The 26,178-nt window shown below is 41.5% G+C and overlaps 4 protein-coding genes across 4 annotated transcripts; 1 reads left to right on the top strand and 3 right to left on the bottom strand.

Moving 5' to 3' along the window:
* On the bottom strand, positions 7,488 to 22,297 carry LOC104728036. The gene is made up of 3 exons (XM_019231876.1): positions 22,291 to 22,297; positions 21,704 to 22,132; positions 7,488 to 7,648 (listed from the first exon to the last, which is right to left on the bottom strand). Exons 1-3 carry the CDS (start codon positions 22,295 to 22,297, stop codon positions 7,488 to 7,490), a joined length of 597 nt encoding a protein of 198 aa, XP_019087421.1.
* LOC109127596 (RNA-directed DNA polymerase homolog) lies at positions 15,300 to 15,713 on the bottom strand (the record flags this gene model as incomplete). Its single annotated transcript, XM_019232550.1, has 1 exon — positions 15,300 to 15,713. A coding segment is annotated over one exon (414 nt), but the record flags the coding sequence as incomplete, so codon positions are not given.
* LOC104723580 (monothiol glutaredoxin-S4-like) lies at positions 22,714 to 23,031 on the top strand. Its single transcript, XM_010441957.1, has one exon. The coding sequence runs from the start codon at positions 22,714 to 22,716 to the stop codon at positions 23,029 to 23,031; it is 318 nt and encodes a 105-aa protein (XP_010440259.1).
* On the bottom strand, positions 24,304 to 25,486 carry LOC104723579 (aspartyl protease UND). The gene is given in 1 exon segment (XM_010441956.1): positions 24,304 to 25,486. A coding segment is annotated over 1 exon segment (1,173 nt). The 3' UTR covers positions 24,304 to 24,313.

Here is a 26,178-nt window from a genome sequence, read left to right as displayed (position 1 = left end):
AAAACCAACTGCCCTCCTGGACGCTCAAACTCCACTCTACCCCGATAGCAGTCCAAATGCACCATATGCCGATGCATAAAATCCATCCCGAGAATAACATCATACAACTCCATTGGACTGATAAGCAAATCCACTGGCCATGACTCTCCTGCGATCTGAATATCAACTCCCCTAGCTCGTCCAATAACTCTCAGGAACTTGCCTCCTGCAACTCTGACAACTCTTATACGCTCCCCAGGATCCCCTCTGATTCCTCACCCTCTGCACACTCCGGAGTAATGAGCCTACGAGAAGCTCCAGAATCAAACATAATGTGGGACTTAAACCCGCCCACCAACAAGGTCCCTACACAAACCTCATGTGTTGAGAACCTAACACTTTATCACAGAAAAACATAAAATCTGAACTTACTAAGAATTCAAAAAGTTACAGTACCAGAAGTTAAACCTATGATCGCCCCGGCATTGGTCCCACCAGTCTCTGTAGTCGTGTAAACCCGTGGCGCCTGCTCAATCCGTGCCCCTTGCTGCCCTCCCGGCTGCACCTGCTGCAACGCTGCCACTGCTACCGGCTGCAACTTGGGACAATAGGGCCTGATATGCCCCGACTCCCTACAATCATAGCACACACGATCTACTGTCGTCGGAGCACTCCTCATGGGACAGCTAGCAACCTTGTGAGCCTTGCCTAGCACCACTCGGTCTCTGCGTAGCCTCCCACCTCCTCTTGGTTCCCTGCGCAGGCTTACCGCCCCTGCTAGAACCACCCTGCTGCTGAGCCCTACTAGGCTGAACTGCTGGACTAACCGTCACTGACTGTGCCCGGATGTCCTCCTCAATCCCTGCTGCAGTCTCAACCAGCTCTGCACGGGTAGCATAATTGCGCCCTCTGCAGTGAACCCTCAAATCATCACGTAGGGCCCTCAAAAACCTCATGATCTGAGCCTCCTCGGACTCTATATCCCGACCCCCATACCTCAGAAGTCGACTGAACTCCAAGTCAAGTTCCCGCACTGACCGAGTCCCCTGAGCCGGCTGAAGGAACTGCACCTCCAACCTATCCAATGCCGCTCTAGGGAAATACTTGCGGTTGAACTCCAAGACGAAGTCAGCCCAAGACATCTCCCTCTGAACTCTCCTGGCTGCCACAGAACTCCACCACAACTGAGCATCACCAATCAAATGGTGGATCCCAATGTCCACCCAAAACTCCTCAGGACATCTCAGAGTATGGAATTTACGTTCCACACTCGTCCTCCACGCATCCGCAGCGGTAGGATCAGTACCTCCCGAAAACCGCTCGGTATGAATACGACCCATCTCTGTCAGCATACTGATATAACGAGAATGGACCCCCACATCCGCAGCCACTGGCTGCTGCTCCTCCGCCACCACTGGTAGCACTACCTGAGCCTGAGCTGGTGCCACTGGCGGCAACCGCTCTATCAAATGTGCCAGCAAACCCGCAAGGTCGACACCCGAGACTCCACCCACTGGGACACCCGCACCTAGGGCCCTAACATCACCGGCCACTGGAGCATCAACACCGCCCCCTCCGACCACACTCATGGAATCCCCCTGGACACCCTGCGACTCGCCGACACCCTCTGCTGTCACACTCTGGTCCACGGTCTCACTAATCACTGGGACTCTGCCCCTACCACGACCACGTCCGTGTCCAAGACCACGATCACGTCCGCGTCCATGACCACGACCAGCAACAGCACCATCTCTAGCCATCTGCACTACCATGAACAGAAGACTAAGAAAACAATTTATACTACAACACAGAAATATAAACTCACCATGGAATCACACAGTAGGCTCGAAGAGAATATTCTTGGACTCCATGCCACACACAATTGACTAACTCACATAATCAATCAAACATGCAATCCTAAACATCACAACAGAAACCTAGTGAACCCAAACCTTGAACCGTAAGGGCTCTGATACCAAACTGAAATGACCCGACCCTTTTTTTTTTAATAAATAATAAATAATATATAATAATAAACTACAACTAGTGGTCCCATACCCACTAGCCACCTAANTTCCTCCGCCACCACTGGTAGCACTACCTGAGCCTGAGCTGGTGCCACTGGCGGCAACCGCTCTATCAAATGTGCCAGCAAACCCGCAAGGTCGACACCCGAGACTCCACCCACTGGGACACCCGCACCTAGGGCCCTAACATCACCGGCCACTGGAGCATCAACACCGCCCCCTCCGACCACACTCATGGAATCCCCCTGGACACCCTGCGACTCGCCGACACCCTCTGCTGTCACACTCTGGTCCACGGTCTCACTAATCACTGGGACTCTGCCCCTACCACGACCACGTCCGTGTCCAAGACCACGATCACGTCCGCGTCCATGACCACGACCAGCAACAGCACCATCTCTAGCCATCTGCACTACCATGAACAGAAGACTAAGAAAACAATTTATACTACAACACAGAAATATAAACTCACCATGGAATCACACAGTAGGCTCGAAGAGAATATTCTTGGACTCCATGCCACACACAATTGACTAACTCACATAATCAATCAAACATGCAATCCTAAACATCACAACAGAAACCTAGTGAACCCAAACCTTGAACCGTAAGGGCTCTGATACCAAACTGAAATGACCCGACCCTTTTTTTTTTAATAAATAATAAATAATATATAATAATAAACTACAACTAGTGGTCCCATACCCACTAGCCACCTAACCACAAACACAACCAACAGCGGAATAACAATTACCAATAACCAATAAATATCCAATAAATAAATAACCAATATTAAATAAACAATACTCCAATATCAAACAACATAAAACAAGGAACCAGCAACCTAGCAAGTTCTAAAGACCCGACTCTAGCAACCTAACAATGCCAGACAACATCCAACCAAGTCCCTAGAACATCCTCCTCTTCATTGCCTTAATTCCAAGATCACATTTTGCCTTTACCTGCACCACAAACACATATTGCAATGCATGNTAAACATCACAACAGAAACCTAGTGAACCCAAACCTTGAACCGTAAGGGCTCTGATACCAAACTGAAATGACCCGACCCTTTTTTTTTTAATAAATAATAAATAATATATAATAATAAACTACAACTAGTGGTCCCATACCCACTAGCCACCTAACCACAAACACAACCAACAGCGGAATAACAATTACCAATAACCAATAAATATCCAATAAATAAATAACCAATATTAAATAAACAATACTCCAATATCAAACAACATAAAACAAGGAACCAGCAACCTAGCAAGTTCTAAAGACCCGACTCTAGCAACCTAACAATGCCAGACAACATCCAACCAAGTCCCTAGAACATCCTCCTCTTCATTGCCTTGATTCCAAGATCACATTTTGCCTTTACCTGCACCACAAACACATATTGCAATGCATGAGTATTTAATAAATACTCAGTAAGGCAATCCTCCCATCTACTGGACTGTACACACAAGCAATAGAGTTATCTCTAACCATCAAACAACAATCAACAACAACAAATAACAAACTAGGACTCTGCATCGACCGACACCAACATGCATCAACCGACACCACATGGGGATGCATCGACCAACACAATGGCTGCATCGATCGATGCAAGTTACACAAGCATCGACCGACACTCAAACTGCATCGACCGACACATGCTCGACATAACACGAAAACCCTAGAGTTTTACGCGCCGTCCTCGCACTTGCATCGACCGACGCAAAATATGCATTGACCGATGCAATGCCGAGCATCGTGTTTTCCCCAAAGCTTCTCGCCGGATCTTCGTTCCTGCAACCACAAGACTCGATCCCAAGCCACAAGAAAGCTTCCTAATGTCCCAATTATCAATCTAACAAGTCTAAAAACATACAACAAGCAAAATTAGAGAGTTCTCTAGCTTAGATAAGCCATGGTCCTGCACTTACCTTTGCCAAGACGATTCTGAACCTTAAACACGCAAGAAAACACTTCTAGGAAGTTCCTACAACGATCCCAACTACAGATCTCCACAAGAATAGCCTCAAATCTCCAGAAATCACCAAGAACACCCACAGAACTCTTTCTCTCTTTCGTTTTCTCTTAAAAGCGGCCAAAACCGACGAATGAGACAAAAACACGACTTAAGGGTTTTCCCTAACCCAAAACGCAGCGTTTCATCTAAACTCGTCCGCAGAAAACAACCTGGCATCGACCGATGCACATAGTGCATCGACCGATGCACATAGTGCATCGACCGATGCAATCCCTAAACTGGGATTTCGGTTCGCGGATGTTACATATTCGAATAAACACAACTCTAAAATGGACAGTTGCAAATTAAAAAAAAACTGTTACAATAAACAATCGCAACTTTTCGTAATCACATAATTGAAATTTCTACAAATTTCTTTTTTGGAAAATTATCCAAAAGATACGAATGAGAAAATACAATCTTTAGTGACATTTATTCGAATTGCTATTATATATAGATTGCATACCTACATTTAGTAACCAGCTATAAAATATACTAACTAAAATTTTGTTACTAATTTGTAATTTTTAGTAGATAATATTTGTTATTATTTTTTTTGTAGCAAATAAACGTAGCTATATATAAACATCATACTAGATTATATCATTATAGTGATTTTGATTTGACTAGATACTGTAATTATGAGTTATAGAATAACGACGATGGAGATAATTTTAATTTTGATCTTATTATTAACACTAAAATAAAATTAAAAATCTTACCACATAGATATAATATATGATTCATATATATATTACACTATTAGATGTCATATATAATAAGATATTTATTTGATTCATATACTAGTCATAATAGCATCCTATTCCCGTTTTTGTTTCATTTTATTTTGAACAAAGCAGCGGCAGGTATGACAAGATGACACAATTTGTTTCACTCAACTCAACTGAACATAAAATTTATTAAATTTATAGAGTAACATATAAATTTAAAGTTTCACGGTTACTTCTTATAAACGCTATACACCTTATTAACTTCTTCAATCCCTATCTTATTATACAAAGAAAATTACTTGTATACATACATCTATTTAAAAAAACAATCTAAAAAAAAAAAAAAAAAAAAAANCTCTGTTTTTATTTCTTGATTTTTTTGGGTACGGCAAACTCGGAATACTATTCTGTAAGAATAACTAGTTCATGAAAATCTTATATGTTTTTCTGTATAACCCTTCCAGAATTAATAGTAATTAACTGAAAAAAATATAAGCTAAAAACAGAGAAAAATGATAAAAATAGGTTTTGGATATGACAAAAGTGCTTCGGATCAAAACTAAAGATAGATGGTGGATAAAGTTTGCTTTTGATACCACGATGTGATCCGGATCAAAAGCATGATGGCTCTAATACCAATTGATAAGGTCCCAACAAGAATTTATAAGAACACTAGATTTTAAATATTTTTCTTCATAGTTTTCATCATAAGTATATAAGTATTTATACATGCCGGGTCTAAATCGTAGAATATAATAGATATACATAAATCAAGGACTTAACCTAATATACTCTAAACGAAAACCAACAAACACAATAGTAACATCCGTCCCGCATTATTCGCCAAGACAAGGTGTTATTCAAATGGTCCCGCCAAAATGTTTCTTTCTTTTAAATAAAACTATTTAATTATAAAATTTGTTCCACTTCTTATAAATCTTTTTAACTTGAAGGAAAAGATAAAAAGGTGAACACATTAACGACATTATAATCATGTTCAACAATGAGCGCATAATATAGAATCAGACTCCACATTCTTAACATACATCCAACAAGCATAACAGTTTCACATAATATTAAATGTAACGCATAATCATAATACCATTTAAACCATATTAACACCACATACTCACCATTACACACATTCATCAAACAATAGACGTAACCAATCACATAGTTTCCAAGCTTATACAAGCAATTCATGAAAATATGCTTAGAAAATAATCATTGTGTTTCCGCGATTATCACCCTCACCTTTGCCATATAAATGAAGAAACTTAGTTTCCTCTTTCCTTTTAATGTCAGATCCAAGATTCAAGAACGCTCATGCAAAGCTGCAGCTCAATCCAACCTCGTTTCCCCACCAAACATTACAATGTCACCATTTATTCTATACAAACAAGACTCATAACTCACGGATAAAACCACAACTAACCGTTAAAATCACGATCCCACCATTGAATATTTATGTTATCGTACCGTAACGCTCTCCACCAAATCTCAGCTCGATCAGGTAAGTTTTGGACTACCAAACGCTGTTCCAAAGAGACAACCTCGAACATGATTTCTATGGTTTCTGGTTTGGGCACCTCCGGTAATTTCTTGCGCAGGAAGCAACCCACATACATTCTTAAATATAACTCCGATCGGACATCCGTCAGTTGCTACAAACTTATGGCTTAACAGTGATCACGTTGGTGTTTTTATCTTTCTAAATCGAAGTCACATCCGGCACCGATGAGCCTCCAAAGAGGCCTCTCCACCTCCGATCTACTTCGACTCTGCTCTTCCACCACCACTGTGGCCTGCCACAAACAGTAATGACTACCAGATTCACCACCTCCACAACGTCTCCTTCTTCGTTGATAATCATCCGGTTCGCCACTTCTCACCTCCATCTCTCGGCACATGTGGGCTGTTGAGATATCTATGACCCATCACCAATTCTGTGATATGATAGATGGTTTCGCCATATTTTATGTTGTCTAGTTGAAACACAACATGCGTTGCTACTTTCATCTCTCCCTTAAGAAATTTCTCTTCCGTTGGTAAACATCTTCCATGAGATTTCAGTAAACACGAGTTGAGTAAAGTGAAAAATATAGAGTTACAAGGACTTATTACTGTTACTTCAATTGTTCCGACCGAACAATCAGGGGAAGATCCACTTTGACCAAGGGTGGTGCATGCACCATATGAAGTTATAAATTGTTTAATTTACAGATAAATTATTTGGGTTCAAGTGGATTTATGGTAAGAATGCATGCACCAAATTAAAAAAATGAGGTCATGGGTTTGAGTCTCCCTATGTTCCACTTGTATAGTTTTTTGCACCTGATTTTTTATTTAAAAATAATAAATGTATACATCGTAACTTTAAGTTTAAAATTTATAAGTTTGGGCGGTCCAAAAAAAACAAATTATAAGTTTAGGAGTTTGTGAAATTTAAACCATTAACTTCATTGTGCTTTTGAAGTATGTATCTCATTGTAAGCTTGCACATCAAGACCCGCAAAAACCAGAGAACATATATATATATATATATATATGTTCATAGTTAAAACCCCTCTAAGAAGTTGTACTTTTATACAAGTGACTAATAAGTGTGAACTCAAAAGTTCAAGTGTTCATTAATTGATAAGATACTTTCATATAGTAGATTAGCTAGGGACTTGCGATCTTTTTGTATCACTTGATGAAAGTGACCCCAATATTTTAACTTCACTAAATGAAATGAACCACAACCGTAACAAGCATAAAGGTAAAGAGTGGCCATTTCGATTTAAGCTTAGATCTGCCGCCGTAAGTTGTGTAATCAAGTGGACTTGCAATGCGGTGGATAGCAATAAAGGAATCCACGAAGATGTCAGATTCGATGACGAGAATGTTGGAATTGAATTTTTCAGAAATGACTTTCAGAAAATTTGCAAGTTTTGGACAATGACTTTCCAGCGAATTTCCGTTCAAATAACCGGCCAAATGGCTGATCGCAATTGTCGGATCGATAGTACAATGGAATTTTGGTAACAAGTACTACAAGATGGTATACTCACACGTCCAAAACGGAGTTGATTTGAATAGGTAATAAGAGTGTGAAGTGAGCTACTTGGGATGGTTTAGGAAATATCGCACATCGGAAATATGACTGATTTTTCACTCATATATATATAGTTTCACACTCTTCTAGTTTCAAAAGTGTGTAGAAGGAAGAGGGAAGGTTACCACACGCGAGCCAAACCGAACCGGGCTAGGCCAGGCACGGACGCGGGGCGGGGCGGGCCGGGCTGGGCGTGGACGCGGGCCGTAGGTCGTGGGCTTTTGGGATTTTTGGACATCTTTAGGCTCATTTAACTTTTGGAAAGACTTGGTGTGAACTCCAATCAACTTGGGCAGTACTCCGAGAATATTCAGTGAATATTTTCTTGAGACCTCCCTCCTTCCACTATATATAGAGGCACAATCTCTCATGATTTCACACACTCAAAAACACAAAGACTTCTTCCTCTGAAGATCTATCTCTCCCTCTCCCTTGCTTAGTCCAAGTAAGTTCTTAGTTTAGTAGTCTCGAGAGTATAACGTAGATCTGTTCGCTTGAATTCTATTATTGGTGTGCTACTGTAATAGTTCGTGATAGGTTGTATCCAGGGATTCATAAATCGTGATTGTCCGAAAGCACGACCGATTTATTGAATTAAGGAAAGAGATATCATATCTTGCCTCCGTGATTTATTTTATGCTTTATATTATATTGTTGTAATTCGTTTCTGATTTCGTTAATTTAAATATAATTCACATATTTTCTCAATTCGATTTTTGCGCTCCTAACAGTCTTAATTCAATAAATCCGCTTTCTGCTTATCGCTTTAAACAGATTGAGATTTTTTCGAATTTTTATTTTAAAAACGATTTCAAAATCTTCTGAAAAACTGTTTCTACTTTCATCTTTCGGTGCTTACGCGGAAAGTTTTTTGAAGAACGCTTTCTACTTTAATTCTTTCTTCTCTAATCTCTCTGGTTTCCACGAACGCTCTTAATTGAGTGAGTTTGTGAAACGAGTTTCTGCGAACGCTTCTTATGCGAATTTGCAAAACTAATTCAGGGTAATTTAATTACTTGAATTGTTTGATTAATATACTAATCAGATCTGTTCATTGTGAAACAGAATGTCTGGATATAACACCAACAACGTTGATTGTGGTAGAGTTCATGAGAGCCCTCTTGAAACTCCTAAAGAGTTGTCTTCACGTATTGCTAAAGAATTTGAAAAGACGAAACTTACCAACTCTAGTTTGGAAAATGTGCGCTGAAATTTGTTTGGTAATGGATCAACCCACATGGGGATACCACCTGCGGCTTCCCAAGGGATGATGCTAGATAAGTTCGATGGCAAAGCTGGGTTCAAAACGTGGCAAAACAAGATGCACTACTTCTTGGCCAGCATGAACATGGATAGGTACCTCATAGAGGATCCACCAACACTTCCACAAGGTGACACAGATGTGTATGTGGTTGGAAGTATGGATAGTTGAGCTCAAGGTGACTATTGTTGCAAAGGTGAGATTCTGAACCGTTTGGTCAATGATCTGTATGAGCTCTACAGTATGTACAAGACTTCAAAAGCATTTTGGCTAGCTTTGGAGACCAAGTACAAGACTGATGAGTCTGGGATGCAGAAATTCTCAACTACGAAGTTCCTGAACTTCAAAATGGTGGATTCCAAACCAATTATGGAACAAGTGAAGGCTCTTCAACGCATCTTTCAGGAGATAAAGTTGGAAGGGATGTCGATCTGCAACGTCTTCAAAACGAATTGCTTGATCGAGAAGTTACCACCAGGTTGGTCGAATTTCAAGCATTACCTTAGCTTCAAACGTAAGGCAATGTCTCTTGATGATCTCATCCGAAGGTTGAGAGTTGAAGACAACAATCGTGGAGCTCATTCGGATGCTCAAAACCAGGGGCATGATGTTTATGTAGGTGAGCATAAGGCCAAGCTGAAAGGCAAGGGTAAAGGAATCTCTATTCCTCATAAACCGTTGAAGGTGTCATCTGGAACAAACTTCAAGAAGAGCAACCTTGCGAGGAAGTTCAAAGGAAAGTGTCATCATTGTGGTAAGATTGGACACAAGGCTGATGTTTGCTAAAGCAAAGCGAAAGATCTCAAGTTGCAGGCAAACCTTGTAACAACCCGTCCCGTGGACCCCAATAGCCTCACTGCTAGCTTGCCCCCATAGGCCCAAAACTGGCCCTGCAGGGCATCGATCCTAACTCCTCACCGTGGCAAATGGAACAACTCATCCAAATCCACAGTAGGTTATTGGTGCGCCAGGCATTCCTCGAACCCTGGTCCCCACCCTTTAACAACCTTCCCACAAGACAAGTTGCCACCAATTGACCTACTGTGGATTTGGATAAGTAGTTCTATTTGCCACGTTGAGGGGTTAGGATCGATGCCCTGCAGGGCCAGCTTTAGGCCTATGAAGGCAAGCTAGCAGTGAGACTAGAGGGGTCCACGGGACGGGTTGTTACATAAAAATCGATTTTTATGTGACAACCCGTCCCGTGGACCCCACTAGCCCACCTCTTACCGCCCCAACGCACCATACGTGGGCCCCACTAGCCCACCGCTAGCCGGCCCAACAGACCCCAAGCTGGCCCTGCAGGGCATCGATCCTAACCCATCACTATGGATATCCCAATCCACCAGTAGGTTATTGGTGCGCCAGGCGTTCCTCGAACCCTGGTCCTCACCCTTTAACAACCTTCCCACAAGACAAGTTGTCACCAATTGACCCCACTAGCCTACAAAATTCGATGTTACAGGTCGTTTCACGTTAAAGTGAAACGACCTGACCCGTTTTTTTTTTAAATAAGAAATAATAAATAATACTAAAATAATAAACTACAACTAGTGGTCCCATACCCACTAGCCACCTAACCACAAACACATCCAACAGCGGAAATAACAGATACCAATATCCAAACAATAATCCAATAACTAATAACCAATAATCAAATGTAACAATACTCCAATATCAAACAACAGGAAACAAGGAACCAGCAACCTACCAAGTTCTAAAGACCCAATTCTAGCAACCTAACAATACAAGACAACATCCAATCGAGTCCCTAGAACATCCTCCTCTTCATTGCCTTGATTCCTCGATCACACTTTGCCTTTACCTGCACCACAAACACATATTGAAATGCATGAGTATTTTAAAAACACTCAGTAAGGCAATCCTCCCATCTACTGGGCTATACACACAAGCAATAGAGTCATCTCTAACCATCAAACAACGATCAACAAACAACAAATAACAAACCAAGACTCTGCATCGACCGACACAAGGTATGCATCGATCGATGCAAGTTACACAAGCATCGACCGACACCCAAACTGCATCGAACGACGCATGCTCGACATAGCACGAAAACCCTAGAGTTTTACGCGCCGTCCTCGCACTTGCATCGACCGACGCAAGATATGCATTGACCGATGCAATGCCGAGCATCGTGTTTTCCCTGAAGTTTCTCGCCTTATCTTCGTTCCTGCAACCACAAGACTCGATCCCAAGCCACAAGAAAGCATCCTAACGTCCCAATTATCAATCTAACAAGTCTAACAACACACAACAAGCAGATTAAAGATTTCTCTAGCTTAAATAAGTCATGGTCCTGCACTTACCTTTGCCAAGAAGATTTTGAACCTTAAACACGCAGGAAAAACACTTCTAGAAGCCTCCTACAACGTCCTAGGCCTCAGATCTCACCAGAAAAGTCACCAATCCACAGGAAATACCAAGAACATTCTTCTCTCTTCTCTTTTTTCTTAAAAACGGCCAAAGTCGTCTAATGAGACAAAATAACGACTTAAGGGTTTATCCCCTTTTCCTTTGCTCGAAACGCAGCGTTTAACTTAAACTCGTCCGCAGAAAACAACCTTGCATCGATCGATGCAATCCTTAAACCGGGATTTTGGTTCGCAGATGTTACAATTCTCCCCCACGAATTTAGATTCGTCCTCTGATCTCGAACAACACTCATCCAAGGACTCCCGTGCTACCGTCTCCACAGCCCGCACTCCTCCGACCGATCTACAAAAGGTCACCTCTAGGCGATAGACTCACACTCCAGGCATTATTTGCTCTCGACTTTTGGACTTTCCTTTACTCAGAGGCCTAGACCTTGAGTTTTTATTGGCTCTTCATTAGACCTAAGTCTGCATGCCATAATGTTGGGTCCTCATCGGGCCTAAGCCCGCATGCCATAATATATAAGGAAAAATCCAATACTCGTCTCTCGGGTCGTCACCCTACAACGCGCCTCCGGATCGTCATCCGAAGTTGATATACCAACCATACTCCCAAGTCACAAAGTCTCTGAATATGGCAGTACTATGAGAACCAAAGTCCCCCAAGAGTCGCGAGCAAACAATTCTGAACACGTCTGAGTCCTATCCCTATCCAGGTTTCCTTCTTGTGGCTCGCGTAAGACATCTCAATGTCCTACCAACCACATATCCCCTCACTGGGATACCTCATGACCACACAAGGATCATCTCACTGCCACAAGGGCCAAACAAATGTCCTAAACAGGACCGCCACCAAGGCCAAACAAATGTCCTAAACAGGACCGCCACCAAGGCCAAACAAATGTCCTAAACAGGACTGCCACCAAGGCCATCTATCCCGAAGGACCGCCTACACAGGCACTCTAGCTAAACAGCCCGCCACAAAGGCCACCCATCTGGCTAAACAGCCCGCCACAAAGGCCACACAATGTCTTGAAAGACCGCCACTAAGGCCACACAATGACTAAAAAGTCCGCCACTAAGGCCACACAAGCCCCTCCACGGCTTCTTCCCCAAAAAATGGACAATTTAACTCCCATAAAACCTTCCACTTTTACCACTTTCCACTTTTGGAAATTTTCCACTTTAGGAAACTTTCCTCCATAAATGCCGCCTCACGGAAACTTTGTACCCCGAGCACCACCTCATCTTGTTACTTAATCGCACAACCAACCACCCCAAGCGACCAAGTAAACAAGAGAGATGGGCTGGAATACTCCATTCCCGCTCCAGCCACATATTACAGATGGGACCAGGCTAGAAAAGCTCAAATCGCGGCTTGCTTCTCATACCACTTCTTAAACCTTGCCTTCATCCTCGCCTCAGGCTCCCAAATCTTCTCCTCAACACCATCACAGTCCCAAAGGACTCTCATCAAAGGAATCTTCTTCTTCCAAAGTTCCTTAATTCTCCTTTCAACAACCCTCACTGGTCTCGCCTCCAAAGTTATGTTAGGCTGAAGATCCTCAGGAATCTTAGCTAACAACTGATCATCCTCACGGAGACACTTCCTCAACATAGAAACATGGAAAACCTTATGGAATGCACGCATAACCTCAGGTAACTCCAGTCTATAAGCCACTGGTCCGACATGCTCAATCACTCTGAACGGACCCATATACCTCGGACTCAACTTAGTCTCAGTCAATGACCTGTTCGGACCCTGCAACATGGCCATCTTGAGGTACACTCTGTCTCCTACCTGAAACTCAAGATCTCTCCTCCTCCTATCGGCATAACTTCTTTGCCGATCCTGAGCTTCCTTCATGTTCAGCTTGAGAATCTGGATCTTCTCTAAGGTCTCCTGAACAAAATCTGCCCCGTAAATGCTCCTCTNAATTCTCCTTTCAACAACCCTCACTGGTCTCGCCTCCAAAGTTATGTTAGGCTGAAGATCCTCAGGAATCTTAGCTAACAACTGATCATCCTCACGGAGACACTTCCTCAACATAGAAACATGGAAAACCTTATGGAATGCACGCATAACCTCAGGTAACTCCAGTCTATAAGCCACTGGTCCGACATGCTCAATCACTCTGAACGGACCCATATACCTCGGACTCAACTTAGTCTCAGTCAATGACCTGTTCGGACCCTGCAACATGGCCATCTTGAGGTACACTCTGTCTCCTACCTGAAACTCAAGATCTCTCCTCCTCCTATCGGCATAACTTCTTTGCCGATCCTGAGCTTCCTTCATGTTCAGCTTGAGAATCTGGATCTTCTCTAAGGTCTCCTGAACAAAATCTGCCCCGTAAATGCTCCTCTCCCCCACCTAAGTCCAGCATAACGGTGTACGACACGGCCTCCCATACAAAACCTCATAGGGAGCCATCCTAATACTGGCCTGATAACTATTGTTGTAAGCAAACTCTACCAAGCTCAAGTGATCTGCCCAATGGCCTCCCCAATCCAACACACACATCCTCAGCAAATTCTCTAGTGTCTCTGCCTGAAACGCTCTCTAGAACACCGAAGTGAACTTAGAATCCCTATCAGACACAATGCTCGCTGGCACCCCATGCAACTTGACTATATCCTTCACATACTTCTTAGCCAAGACCGCTGCTCCATCAGTCTTCTTAATGGCCAGAAAATGTGCTGACTTAGTCAACCGGTCCACTATGACCCAAATAGCATCAAACGTCCTGGACACTGGCAAGCCTACCACGAAGTCCATAGTAATCATATCCCACTTCCACTCCGGAATGGGAAGACTCTTCACTAACCCTCCTGGAACCTGATGTTCCGCCTTCACTAGCTGGCACACATCGCACCTCGCGACCCAACTAAGATAGTACCATTATCTAAGATCTAATACTCGGAATCAACATCCTTTGAGGCATTCACCAGCCCCAAATCTCCATCATGAGCCAACCGCATTCTGCTCAGAAGATCTGCTCTATCAACCGTCTCCAAACCCAACGGTTCCTGAGACACAGCACACAAGCTCAACGCACTGATCTCTCCTACCAGCGACTCCATCTCCTGCTCCTGAGCCGAAGCTACCCTCTTCCGACTCAGAGCATCTGCAACCAAATTAGCCTTACAAGGATGATAGGCCATCTCCAAATCATAATCCGCCACAAGCTCCATCCACCGCCTCTGCCTCAAATTCAGCTCAGGCTGAGTGAATATATACTTCAGGCTCTTATGATCTGTAAACACCTGCACCTTTGCACCATAAAGATAAGATCTCCAATCTTCAGGGCAAAAACTACAGCACCCATCTCCAAATCATGAGTAGGATAGTTGCCTTCATGCTTCCGCAACTGCCGCAAAGCATAGACAATCACCTTCCCATGCTGCATCAGAACACACCCCAAAACAACTGTAGATGCATACACAATATGACCCAAAACCACATAGGGTTCTCCCTGCTCTGGCAAAGCCAAAACTGGCGCAGTAATCAACATCTCCTTTAGGCTTGCAAAGCCTTCCTCACACTCCTCTGACCAAACGAAAGAAACATCCTTCCCTGTAAACTTAGTCATTGGACGTGCTCTGCTCGCAAACCCCTGCACGAATCTCCTGTAGTATTCTACCAATCCAAGAAAACTCCTGATCTCTGTGGCATTCTGCGGTCTAGGCCAATCTCTGATAGCCTGAATCTTCTCCGGATCTACAGAAACCCCGTCTGCATACACAATATGACCCAGAAAGCCCATCTCACGCTGCCAAAAACTGCACTTGCTCAACTTAGCAAACAACTTCTGCCCCCGCAGCTTATCCATAACTGCCCTCAAATGCACTGCATGCTCCTCAGGACTCTTAGAATAAACCAGGATATCGTCGATGAAAATGATGACAGATACATCCAGAAACTCCTGAAACACATTGTTCATCAATCTCATAAACGCTGCTGGTGCGTTCGTCAACCCGAAAGGCATCACCACAAACACATAATGCCCATACCTCGTCTTGAATGCAGTCTTCCTCACATCTGCCTCCTCTATCGGTATCTGATGATAACCCGACGTCAGATCTACTTTGGAGAACCAAGTAGCACCCCTCAACTGATCCAACCACTCATCAATCCTGGGAAGAGGGTACTTGCTCTTCACAGTGACCCGGTTCAAACCCCTGTAATCAATACACAACCGGAAACTCCCATCCTTCTTCTTGACAAACAACACTGGTGGTCCCCACGATGATACACTAGGACGGATGAATCCCTTACTTAACAAATCCTCTAGCTGCTTCTTCAGCTCTGCCATCTCTGGTGGAGCAATTCTGTAAGGAGCCTTGGATAACGGCATCTTCCCTGGTTCCAGCTCACGGCCCTTCTCGATCATCTTCCCAGCCTGGATGGTCGAGATCAGGAGACTCCCCGAAATCGGTCTAATACACTGAAAAACCAACTTCCCTATTGGACGCTCAAACTCCACTCTACCCCGATAGCAGTCCAAATGCACCATATGCCGATGCATCCAATCCTTCATGAGAATAACATCTTACAGCTCCACTAGACTGATAAGCAAATCCGCTGGCCATGACTCTCCTGCGATCTGAATATCAACTCCCCTAGCTCGTCCAATAACTCTCAGGAACTTGCCTCCTGCAACTCTGACAACTCCTATACGCTCTCTGGGATCCCCTCTGATTCCCGCACCCTCTGCACACTCTGGAGTAATGAAGCTATGAGAAGCTCCAGAATCAAACATAACGTAGGACTTAAACCCGCCCACCAACAAGGTCCCTACACAAACCTCATGTTTTGAGAGACTAACACTTTAACACAAGAAGACATAAAATCTGAACTTACTAAGAATTCACAAAGTTACATTACCAGAAATTATACATGTGATCGCTCCGGCACTGGTTCCACTAGTCTCTGTAGTCGTGTAAACCTGTGGCGCCTGCTCAATCCGTGCCACCTGCTGCCCTTCAGGCTGCACCTGCTGCAACGCTGCCACTGCTACCGGCTGCAACTTGGGACAATAGGGCCTGATGTGCCCTGGCTCCCTGCAATGATAGCACACATGATCTACTGTCGTTGGTGCACTCATCTTGGGACAGCTAGCAACCTTGTGATCCTTGCTTCCACACCCGAAGCAACTCGCACCCCTCGGCCTCTGCGTAGCCTCCCACCTCCTCTTGGTTCCCTGCGCATGCTTACCGCCCCTGCTAGAACCACCCTGCTGCTGAGCCCTACTAGGCTGAACTGTTGGACTAACTGTCACTAACTGTGCCCAGATGTCCTCCTCAATCCCTGCTGCAGTCTCAACCAGCTCTACACGCGTAGCATAACTCCTCCCTCTACAGTGACCTGCAGATCAATTGGTGGCAACTTGTCCTGTGGGAAGGTTGATAAAGGGTGAGGACCATGGTTCGAGGAACGCCTGGCGCACCAATAACCAAATTTGGATTTGGATGAGTAGTTCCATTTGCCACGGTGAGGGGTTAGGATCGATGCCCTGCAGGGCCAGCTTTGGGCCTATGGGGGCAAGTTAGCAGTGAGGCTAGTGGGGTCCACTGGACGGGTTGTTACAAACCTAACTGAAGAAGACATGGTTACGGTAGTTACTGAATGTAACATGGTGGAAGAAAACCTAGTGGAGTGGTACTACAACACTGGTGCTACCACACACATATGCTCTGATAGGACCATGTTCACCACCTACGTGCAGAACAAGTAAAAGGAGCATCTTTTCATGGGCAACACAGTGGTGTCCAAGATTGAAGGTAAGGGCAAAGTGGTTCTGAAGCTAACTTCTGATCGTGAGCTCACATTGCAGAACGTGAAGCACATACCTGACATGCGGAAGAATCTCATCTCTGGAACAGTGCTAAGCAAGCATGGTTTTTCCATTAATTTTGAGACTGATAAGTTAGTTCTTAAGAAAATGGGATGTATTTAGGAAAGGGTTTTGTTAAGGGTGGACTGATCAAGATGTCTGTAACGACAGTCCATCTGAAAATTGTAGCTTCTGCTTCTGTTGCTGAAATGAAAGATACCCCTATTGCTTACTTGGTTGAGTCGTTTACTACTTTGCATGAACGTTTAGGACATTTCAATTACAAAACAATGCAAAAACTGCAAAACTAACCAAGAAAAATGTGAAGTGTGCATACATGCCAAACTCACTAAAACTCCCTCACCACGCGTTGAAAGAACAACCGAACCTCTAAGTTTAATTCACACAGAATTATGTGATTTAAAATATGTGCAAACTAGAGGCGGTAAGAAATACTTTGTTACCTTCATTGATGATTGCACAAGATATTGCTATGTATATCTCTTGCATAGCAAAGATGAAGCACTGGAAAAATTCAAAGAGTTCACCCTCGAGGTAGAAAAACAGCTTAAGAAAACTATAAAAGTAGTTCAAAGTGATAGAGGAGGAGAATATATTGAGCCGTTCAATGCATTTTGCAGAGAAAAAGGCATCATAGACCAGATAACCGCTCCCTACTCACCAGAATCAAACGGAGTAGTGGAACAAAAAAATTAAACTCTAAAAGAGATGATGAATGCGCTGTTGCATGAATCTGGGTTAGCCCAGAACATGTGGGGGGAAGCGTTGCTTACCACTAATTACATCCTCAACAGGATACCACATAAGGTGACTGGCAAGTCACCACATGAACGTTGGAAAGGTACAGTACCTACGTACAAATACCTCAAAGTGTGGGGGTGTCTAGCAAAAGTGGCGGTACCACCTCCTAAAAAGGTCGGATATGCGCATAACAGTAGTGCATATCAATTTTTGGTTCATAAGTCAGAGATTCCAGAAATCCATGCGAATATAGTTATGGAATCAAGAAATGCTTCATTTTTTGAAGACATTTTCCCATGTAGGAAAACCCAAAAACGGACTCGTGAACAACGAGATGCAGCAACCTCAGAAGCTGGCAATAATTTGGGCACTACTGTTGTGGAAACAGAACATGAGCAAACAAGCTCGCAAAAATAAATCGTTTGGTGAAGATTTTTTGATGATGGCATTTCTAGTTGAAAATCTACCTAGAACATATGCAGAAGCTATCGAACATATGTAGAACCTATGTCTACACCTGATGCACCTTATTGGAAGGAAGCAGTCAAAACTGAAATAGATTTTATCTTGCAACATTATACTTATGAGATGACAAATCTACCACAAGGATTTATACCGTTGGGGTGTAAATGGATTTTTTTGATAAAACGAAAATCCAATGGCGATATTGAGCGGTACAAGGCTAGGCTTGTAGTGCAAGGATTTTGGCAAAAAAAAGGCTTAGATTTCTTTGATACCTATTCACCGGTAACAAGACTATCTTCAATCAGGATGCTCATAGGCATTGCAGCCTTGAGAAATCTTGAAATCCATTAAATGGATGTAAAAACTGCTTTTCTCCATGGAGATTTGGAAGAGTAAATCTACATGAAACAACATGAGGGGTTTTTTATTCCAGGACAAGAACACAAAGTGTGTAAACTTGTGAAGTCATTATATGGACTCAAACAGGCTTCTAAGCAGTGGCATGAGAAGTTTGACAATATGATGATGTCTAATGGTTTTCGCATTAATAAATGTGACAAATGCATATACTACAAAACTACTCCATCAGGGTACATTTTTTTTATGCTTATATGTAGATGATATGCTCATCATTGGAAGCAACAAAGACATCATAACTCAAACGAAAAACATGCTCAAAAGACATTTTGATATGAAAGACTTGGGTTTAGCAGATGTAATTTTGGGGATAAAAATCATCATAACTGATGAGGGCCTTATCTTGTCTCAAACCCACTATGCTGAAAAGGTGCTTGATCGATTCAAGCATTACTCAAATGGGACTGCAAAAACTCCAGAGGATCCTCAAATTCACTTGACCAAAAATTCTGGTGAACTTGTGCAACAAGCGGAGTATGCAAGGGTATTAGCAGTCTAATGTACTTGACAAACTGTACAATACCAGATTTAGCGCACTCTATAAATGTACTCAGTCGCTACACAAGTAATCCAGGACATAAACATTGGATGGGTATAACTAGAGTTTTAGACTATCTACGTTATACCAAAGATCATGGCTTGCACTATAATAGAGAACCCGCAGTTTTGGAAGGTTACAATGATGCCAACTGGATTGCAGACTCGAGAAACTCAAAACCCACAAGTGGATACGTTTTTACACTTGGAGGTGCAACAGTGTCCTGGAAGTCTTCCAAACAAACTTTGGCGGCTAAATCAACTATGGAATCTGAATTCATAGCTTTGGAGATAGCTATGTCGGAAGCTGAATCGATTCAAAATTTCTTGGAAGACATCCCAATGTGGGGGAAACCTTTGCCTGCAATACGTGTACACTGTGATAGCCAATCGGCTTTAGGCAGGGCAAGGAATACCCATTATAATGGCAAATCTCGTCACATTAGACGAAGAAATAAAACTGTTAGACAACTTATCTCAACTGGTGTTATGATTAATTACATCCATATGCAAGAAAACCTAACGGATCCATTTACAAAAGGTTTGGCGCGAGATCAAGTTATAAAGTCATCAAGTGGAATGGGTTTAAGGCCTACGACTTAAGAGAAGGTTTGATTGTAACCCTACCTACTCAGATTGGAGACCCCATGACCTAGGTTCAAAGGGACAACTAAATCAAGCTGAAGCTGTTACAAGCACTAAGAGACTATTGTCTTTTCCCAGTTCCTAAAATGATGTAAAGTGCTTCCTATATGTTAGAGGTTAAGCATATGCTTTTAATGATTTGAAATGTAGCTTTGTAAAATATTTGAAATAATTACACGATATTTCTTTAAATACAAGCAGCTATTAAAAATCACCTTGTAAGTGTGAAATGGGGCCGTTTCTAGGAGAATATGTGAGGCTATACTCTCCAAGTTCACTCATGATTAACCAGGCATGTTCAAGGCCACAATGAACACAATACAGAACCTCGTTCAACGAGAAAACAAAGCTGTGTTATACCTGCTGTCTAAGTTTACATACAACTCCGGATGGTTCAAGACATCATGTTCACCATCTGGCCGAGTAAATTCGACAGGTATAACAATGAGTCGATTCAAGGTTGAAAAATGCCACCAACTCAGATACAGTTAGTTTTCGCATATACTCTCGAAATTCTGTCTAGTCTAGCTAGTAGTGTCAGTCTATAGAGTTAGTTATGTCTTCATATGTTTAGACTTATTTTCTATTCATGTGGGGGATTGTTGGAACTGAATTTTTCAGAAATGAGTTTCAGAAAATTTGCAGGTTTTGGACAGTGACTTTCCGGCGAATTTCCGACCAAATAGCTGATTGGAATTGTCGTGTCGATAGTGCAATGGAAAGCTGGTAACGAGAACTACAAGATGGGATACTCATACGTCCAAAATGGAGTTGATTTGAATGAGAAATAAGTGCGAAGTGAGCTACTTGGGATGGTTTGGGAAATATCCCACATCGGAAATATGACTGCTTTTTCACTCATATATATATAGTTTCACACTTTCTATTTCAAAAGTGTGTAGAAGGAAGATGGAAGGTTCCCACACGCGAGCCGAACCGGGCCAGGCCGGGCACAGACGCAGGCCAGGCCGGGCTGGGAGTGGACACGGGTCGTAGGCCGTGTGCTTTTGGGCTTTTTGGACAGCTTTAGGCTCATTTATTTTTTTGGAAAGACTTGGTGTAAACTCCAAGCAACTTGGGCAGTACTCCGAGAATATTCAGTGAATATTTTCTTCAGACCTCCCTCCTTCCACTATATATAGAGGCACAACCTCTCATTATTTCACACACTCAAAAACACAGACTCCTTCCTTGATGATCTATCTCTCCCTCTCCCTTGCTTAGTCCAAGTAAGTTCTTAGTTTAGTAGTCTCGAGAGTATAACGTAGATCTGTTTGCTTGAGTTCTATTATTGGTGTGCTACTGTAATAGTTCGTGATCGGTTGTATCCTGGGATTCATAAATCGTGATTGTCTGAAAGCACTTACGGCCAATTTATTGAATTAAGGAAAGAGATATCATATCTTGTCTCCGTGATTTATTTTATGCTTTATATTATGCTGTTGTAATTCGTTTCTGATTTCGTTAATTTAAATGTAATTCACATCTTTTCGCAATTCGATTTTTGCGCTCCTAACAGAGAACGCCGTCGACCGTAAAATAAGAGTCAGAATTGTTGGTTATCAGAATGGAGGAGCCGTTGAGAAGAGTGGGTAGTCTCGATCGACTTGCCTTCGAGACAAGATCCGCAAACTCAAGCCTCTCAGGCACAATGTGATATGCAGCCACCTTCTCTCTATCAACGCTCCGGTTGGTGGAAGAGTTTGGGATGAAGAGTGTGGATGGGATAACCTCGGCACGGACCCGGTCATTGGTTTCTAAGAAATCCGATGACCATTCTTCAAAAGTTGCATGAGCCAATGCATCAATGATCTCACGGCCTGTCTCCTCCACCGTGCAGGAGACAACGCCAAAATCTGAAACGATGGAGAGAAGTAGGATTACTAGTAGATTTATCGCTCCAGGAGTTGAAGAAAGAGTCCACGAATGGAAGAAAAGAGTTTTCTTTTGTTCTTTGGGAGTTAGGATTGTGATTTAATTTGACTAGTTGCTTCAAGTTAGTATTTTATAAGTCCCAACAATGATAATAATGTGTAGAACTTAGGTGTGCGTGAAAAGTGTGATGGGAGAGAGCGCACACGAATTTTAGGACTTTGAACGTTTCATATACTATACATCATACTAGCTTATAGTGATTTTGATTTGACTAGATACTGTAATTATGAGTTATAGAATTACACGATGGAAATAATTTTAATTTTGCTTATGTATCAATGATATTATTATTAACACTATATAATAAAATTAAAATTCTTACCAACTAGATATAATATATGATTCATATGTATATATATTACACTATTTGATTTTATATATAATATAATATTTATTTGATTCATATACTAGTCATAGCATCCTATTCCCGTTTTTGTTACACAAGAACTCAAACTCACTTAGCTTCTCTCATATTCTACTCAAGCTTTCAATTTCCAGTACTTATCTATCATTTCAATAAGCAATACTCCATTTCCCTTAAGTTGAAACTTTACATATCCTTGTTAATCTTTCAAACCCCATAATATTATTACCACTAATGGAGAAGATACAAAAGCTGGTCTCCGAGAAACCTCTAGTGATTTTCAGCAAGAATTCGTGCTGCATGTCTCACACAATCAAGACTCTCTTCCTCGACTTTGGTGTGAATCCAACGATTTATGAGCTCGACGAGATCAAAAAAGAAAAGGATATAGAGCAAGTATTGGCTCAACTCGGCTGCAGCCCAACTGTGCCAGTGGTTTTCATAGGTGGGCAGCTGGTAGGTGGAGCCAATCAAGACTATCAAGTCATGAGCCTCCATCTCAATCGTTCTCTCGTCCCAATGCTTAAGCACGTCGGAGCGTTATGGGTTTGACTATAAACAAACGAAAAGTAACCCATAAAGTTGCGTACTAGCATATTTAATTACCTTGGAAGTTATACTGATGTTTTATAAGAATCATATGAAACTAAAGATATTAAATTAGATATTATATGTAATGTAAGTAGTCTATCCAAGTTTTTATGGGGATAGATTATGAGAGTCTACCAAGTACCAACTCTTATTCTGTGACTGTGAGGGCACGCATACTAATTAATAAAAATACGGCTTGACTTTTTTTATTAAAAATTATGATAATAATTATGATAATAACGTAGAGTGGATAAACCTATGTGTTTAGCCATAAATTGTGACAGTATTACCACTTTTGTGACTACAATTAAATAAGAAAATAGTTTCAATATTTGAAAAAAAAAAAAAAATCTGAAAATACAATTTTTTCAAAAGAGTACAAATGACATAAAACAATGTGAAAATTATTATTCACTTTCGTCGTCAGTAGTTAATTCGATATCAGAATTTCCATCTTCAGCGTCTGATCCAACTTCTTCTTCTTTTACTGAATCATCAAGATTTTCTGGTTGACTATATGGATATAATAGTGTCTCGATGTGCAATGAATTATATTGGATAACAGAATTATCGTTGCAGTGAAATCTACAACTACTTAAAGCAGCTACCGTGGTTGCTATTTTCTACAAAACCACCGCTGCTGTAAAAAAGAGACTCGTAAAACATATTAATGATGACTAATTCAAAGCAATCGAACCTTCAACAACTTTGTTTCTAACTCAGGAATTAACCACCTGAGCTACCTACTAAGACTTTCTGGTAATTCTAGTTACGACATTCATAAGTCATGATAACATTATTACATCTATATAATTAAAAATATATATATAACAATTAGCTCGATTCTTGTTATTAGATTAACGAGCATAGCTCAAGGTGTTGAGCATACCAAATGAATGAAGAAAAATGTATAGGTTTTACTTTCTAATTAATTATCTCATATTCCCCAATTCTCATGTCAAGATATCCTTTACATGAGACTATCTTTTTCTTAAAATTTAATGCATAATCAAAAACTAACTTCGAACTATACAAACCATATATTAACTAGAAGTAGCTTTAATGATGAAATCTTTTTCTAGAAAATCCAATACTTTTACTTCAACACTGCATAATAAATAAATCTGAACATATAGGTTTCACAAATATATTTAGTTTGAACTTATATTGTATGATTTAAGTTCTTACAATAAGCTTGATTGATAATTTAATAAACAGAAATGACAACCCACTACTACACCTTCTACATATCACAATCCTGTTTTTGAACGTAAGCGGTTTGTGCTTTGAGGTCGTAGCCCAAGTTATACCCTTGCATTGATATAACCCCAATGATGATCTGTTGAAAAGATCCCTTATTATTCATTATTACCAAGCAACGAACTCCAAAGGGACCTTGTGGTATGAAGATATCATGGATATTAACGCTCAACTCAGCTCCTCCGGCGAACAGAAAACCGACATCCATTTTCTCTAGCTTTTCTATGGCATCTGCTTTGTAGCACAGCCTTGGTTCATACATGACAGGTCTACCTATTAGATCGTCGAACTCATCCACAAATTTATAGTATAAACTTGTGGACAAGTGAGAAAGCTCGGAGCCCGTGTCAACAAATACTTTAACCGGGTCATCCAATGGTATTTCCTCTCCAACAATGACGGACACCAAGTTAAACATATATTGACCTTCGTCGTTTATTTTTATTACTGTGGCATGTCCTTCTAAATCTGCACCATCCCCAAGGATTAAGTTGTGAGAAGCTTTAGGTTCGCTTATCCGACCAAGGCAAAATGAGAATTTCGAGCCAAACTCCCCTATGATAGAGTACTTACCAATCCCAAGGCCCAATATGCCCGTTCCCGTAATGCTTGCCCTGTCACTCAAATGGTTGCACCCAAAATATACACCATGTACCCTTTTGAACCCACCATCAAGCGTATCCACCGTAATCATTTCTTGTGCAAGTGTGCCTTTGATGTTGCTGTCGTCTAAATAATATTGTTGGTAGGTGCATTTCCTCGTCAAAGGATCATATATGAAATACGGATTTGATTTATTACTGGCATCAGTTTCACACATCTCATCGCGGTATGTAATTGAGTCTTCCGGCCGGTATTTTGTATATACCTTCTGGTCAAAACAGTGGACGCAAGGGAAGCATTGCGTCCAGGTAAGACTACTTCCAGTGTCCAAGAGAAGAAATTGTCTTCTTTAAGGAGAACCGAAGTGAAGTTGGGCCATGTACGCTAGTCCTCGGTTGGAGTGGGGTGACGAGAGAGGAGGGGCAACGACTTTGTTGTCATAAAAATTAGCACCATTGTGCACAAGAGGGATATGGAGTGTGGGTCTCTTTGGTCTAGCATTGGTTAGGAGAGGGAGGATAAGAAGAACAAGAAAAGTGATCGCTTTTTTCATTCTGATTGATTTATGCATGGAGTAATTTAGGATTCGATTTTTGAGAACATGTAGCGCTATGCTTTTATACATGTAGTGCTATGCTTTTAGTGAAAGATTTGTGAAGTAGAAGTGGAATGATAAAGTATGTGACACGAAAGTAAGAGATAATTTGGTTTACTTGTTAAAGAGTGAGGAAAGCAAGCAGAAATGGGTTAGTTAGTAGAAATTATTGTTGGTAATGTATGTGGGATATAGCTTGGTTTGGTGTAGGGGATATAAAAGTATGTGACACCAATAAATTATATAGTGAGGAAAGATAGAAGAAGTTGGTGGGTGGGCATTTCGGTTTAAGTTCAAGTACAGTTTGGATTCGGTTCGGTTCGGTTTGTTCGGTTTATAAAAACTCTAACCAAACTCAACCGAAGTTAGTTTGGTTTGGTTTGTGTTCGGGTCAGTTTATGTTCGGTTCAGTTCGGTTTGGTTTGGTTTTAGTTTGGTTCAGTTTTAATTCAGTTTAAGAATCAATTAATGTAACAAAATAAAATTGATTATGGTTTTATAATAGTTAATTAATCAAATAAATTAGAAAATATAGAAAATTAAAATTAATATCTAATATTAAATACAATTAAATTTATATTAATTTTTAGTTAATTTTATTAGAAAAGTTAAAATAATGTAAAATAGAAATAAAATGATAGTAGTAATAG

This window comes from Camelina sativa, chromosome 11 (assembly GCF_000633955.1).
Source record: "Camelina sativa cultivar DH55 chromosome 11, Cs, whole genome shotgun sequence".
In the NCBI taxonomy this organism is placed as follows: Eukaryota; Viridiplantae; Streptophyta; class Magnoliopsida; order Brassicales; family Brassicaceae; genus Camelina; species Camelina sativa.
This window is presented reverse-complemented; position numbering and strand designations above follow the sequence as displayed.

Coding starts and splice junctions, on each gene's coding strand:
- LOC104728036 (XM_019231876.1), bottom strand. Junction 7,649..21,703: donor TTATTTTACGGTCGACGGCG/TTCTCTGTTAGG, acceptor TCAATTCCAACA/TTCTCGTCATCGAATCTGAC.
- LOC104723580 (XM_010441957.1), top strand. CDS start 22,714: ATGGAGAAGATACAAAAGCTGGTCTCCGAGAAACCTCTAGTGATTTTC.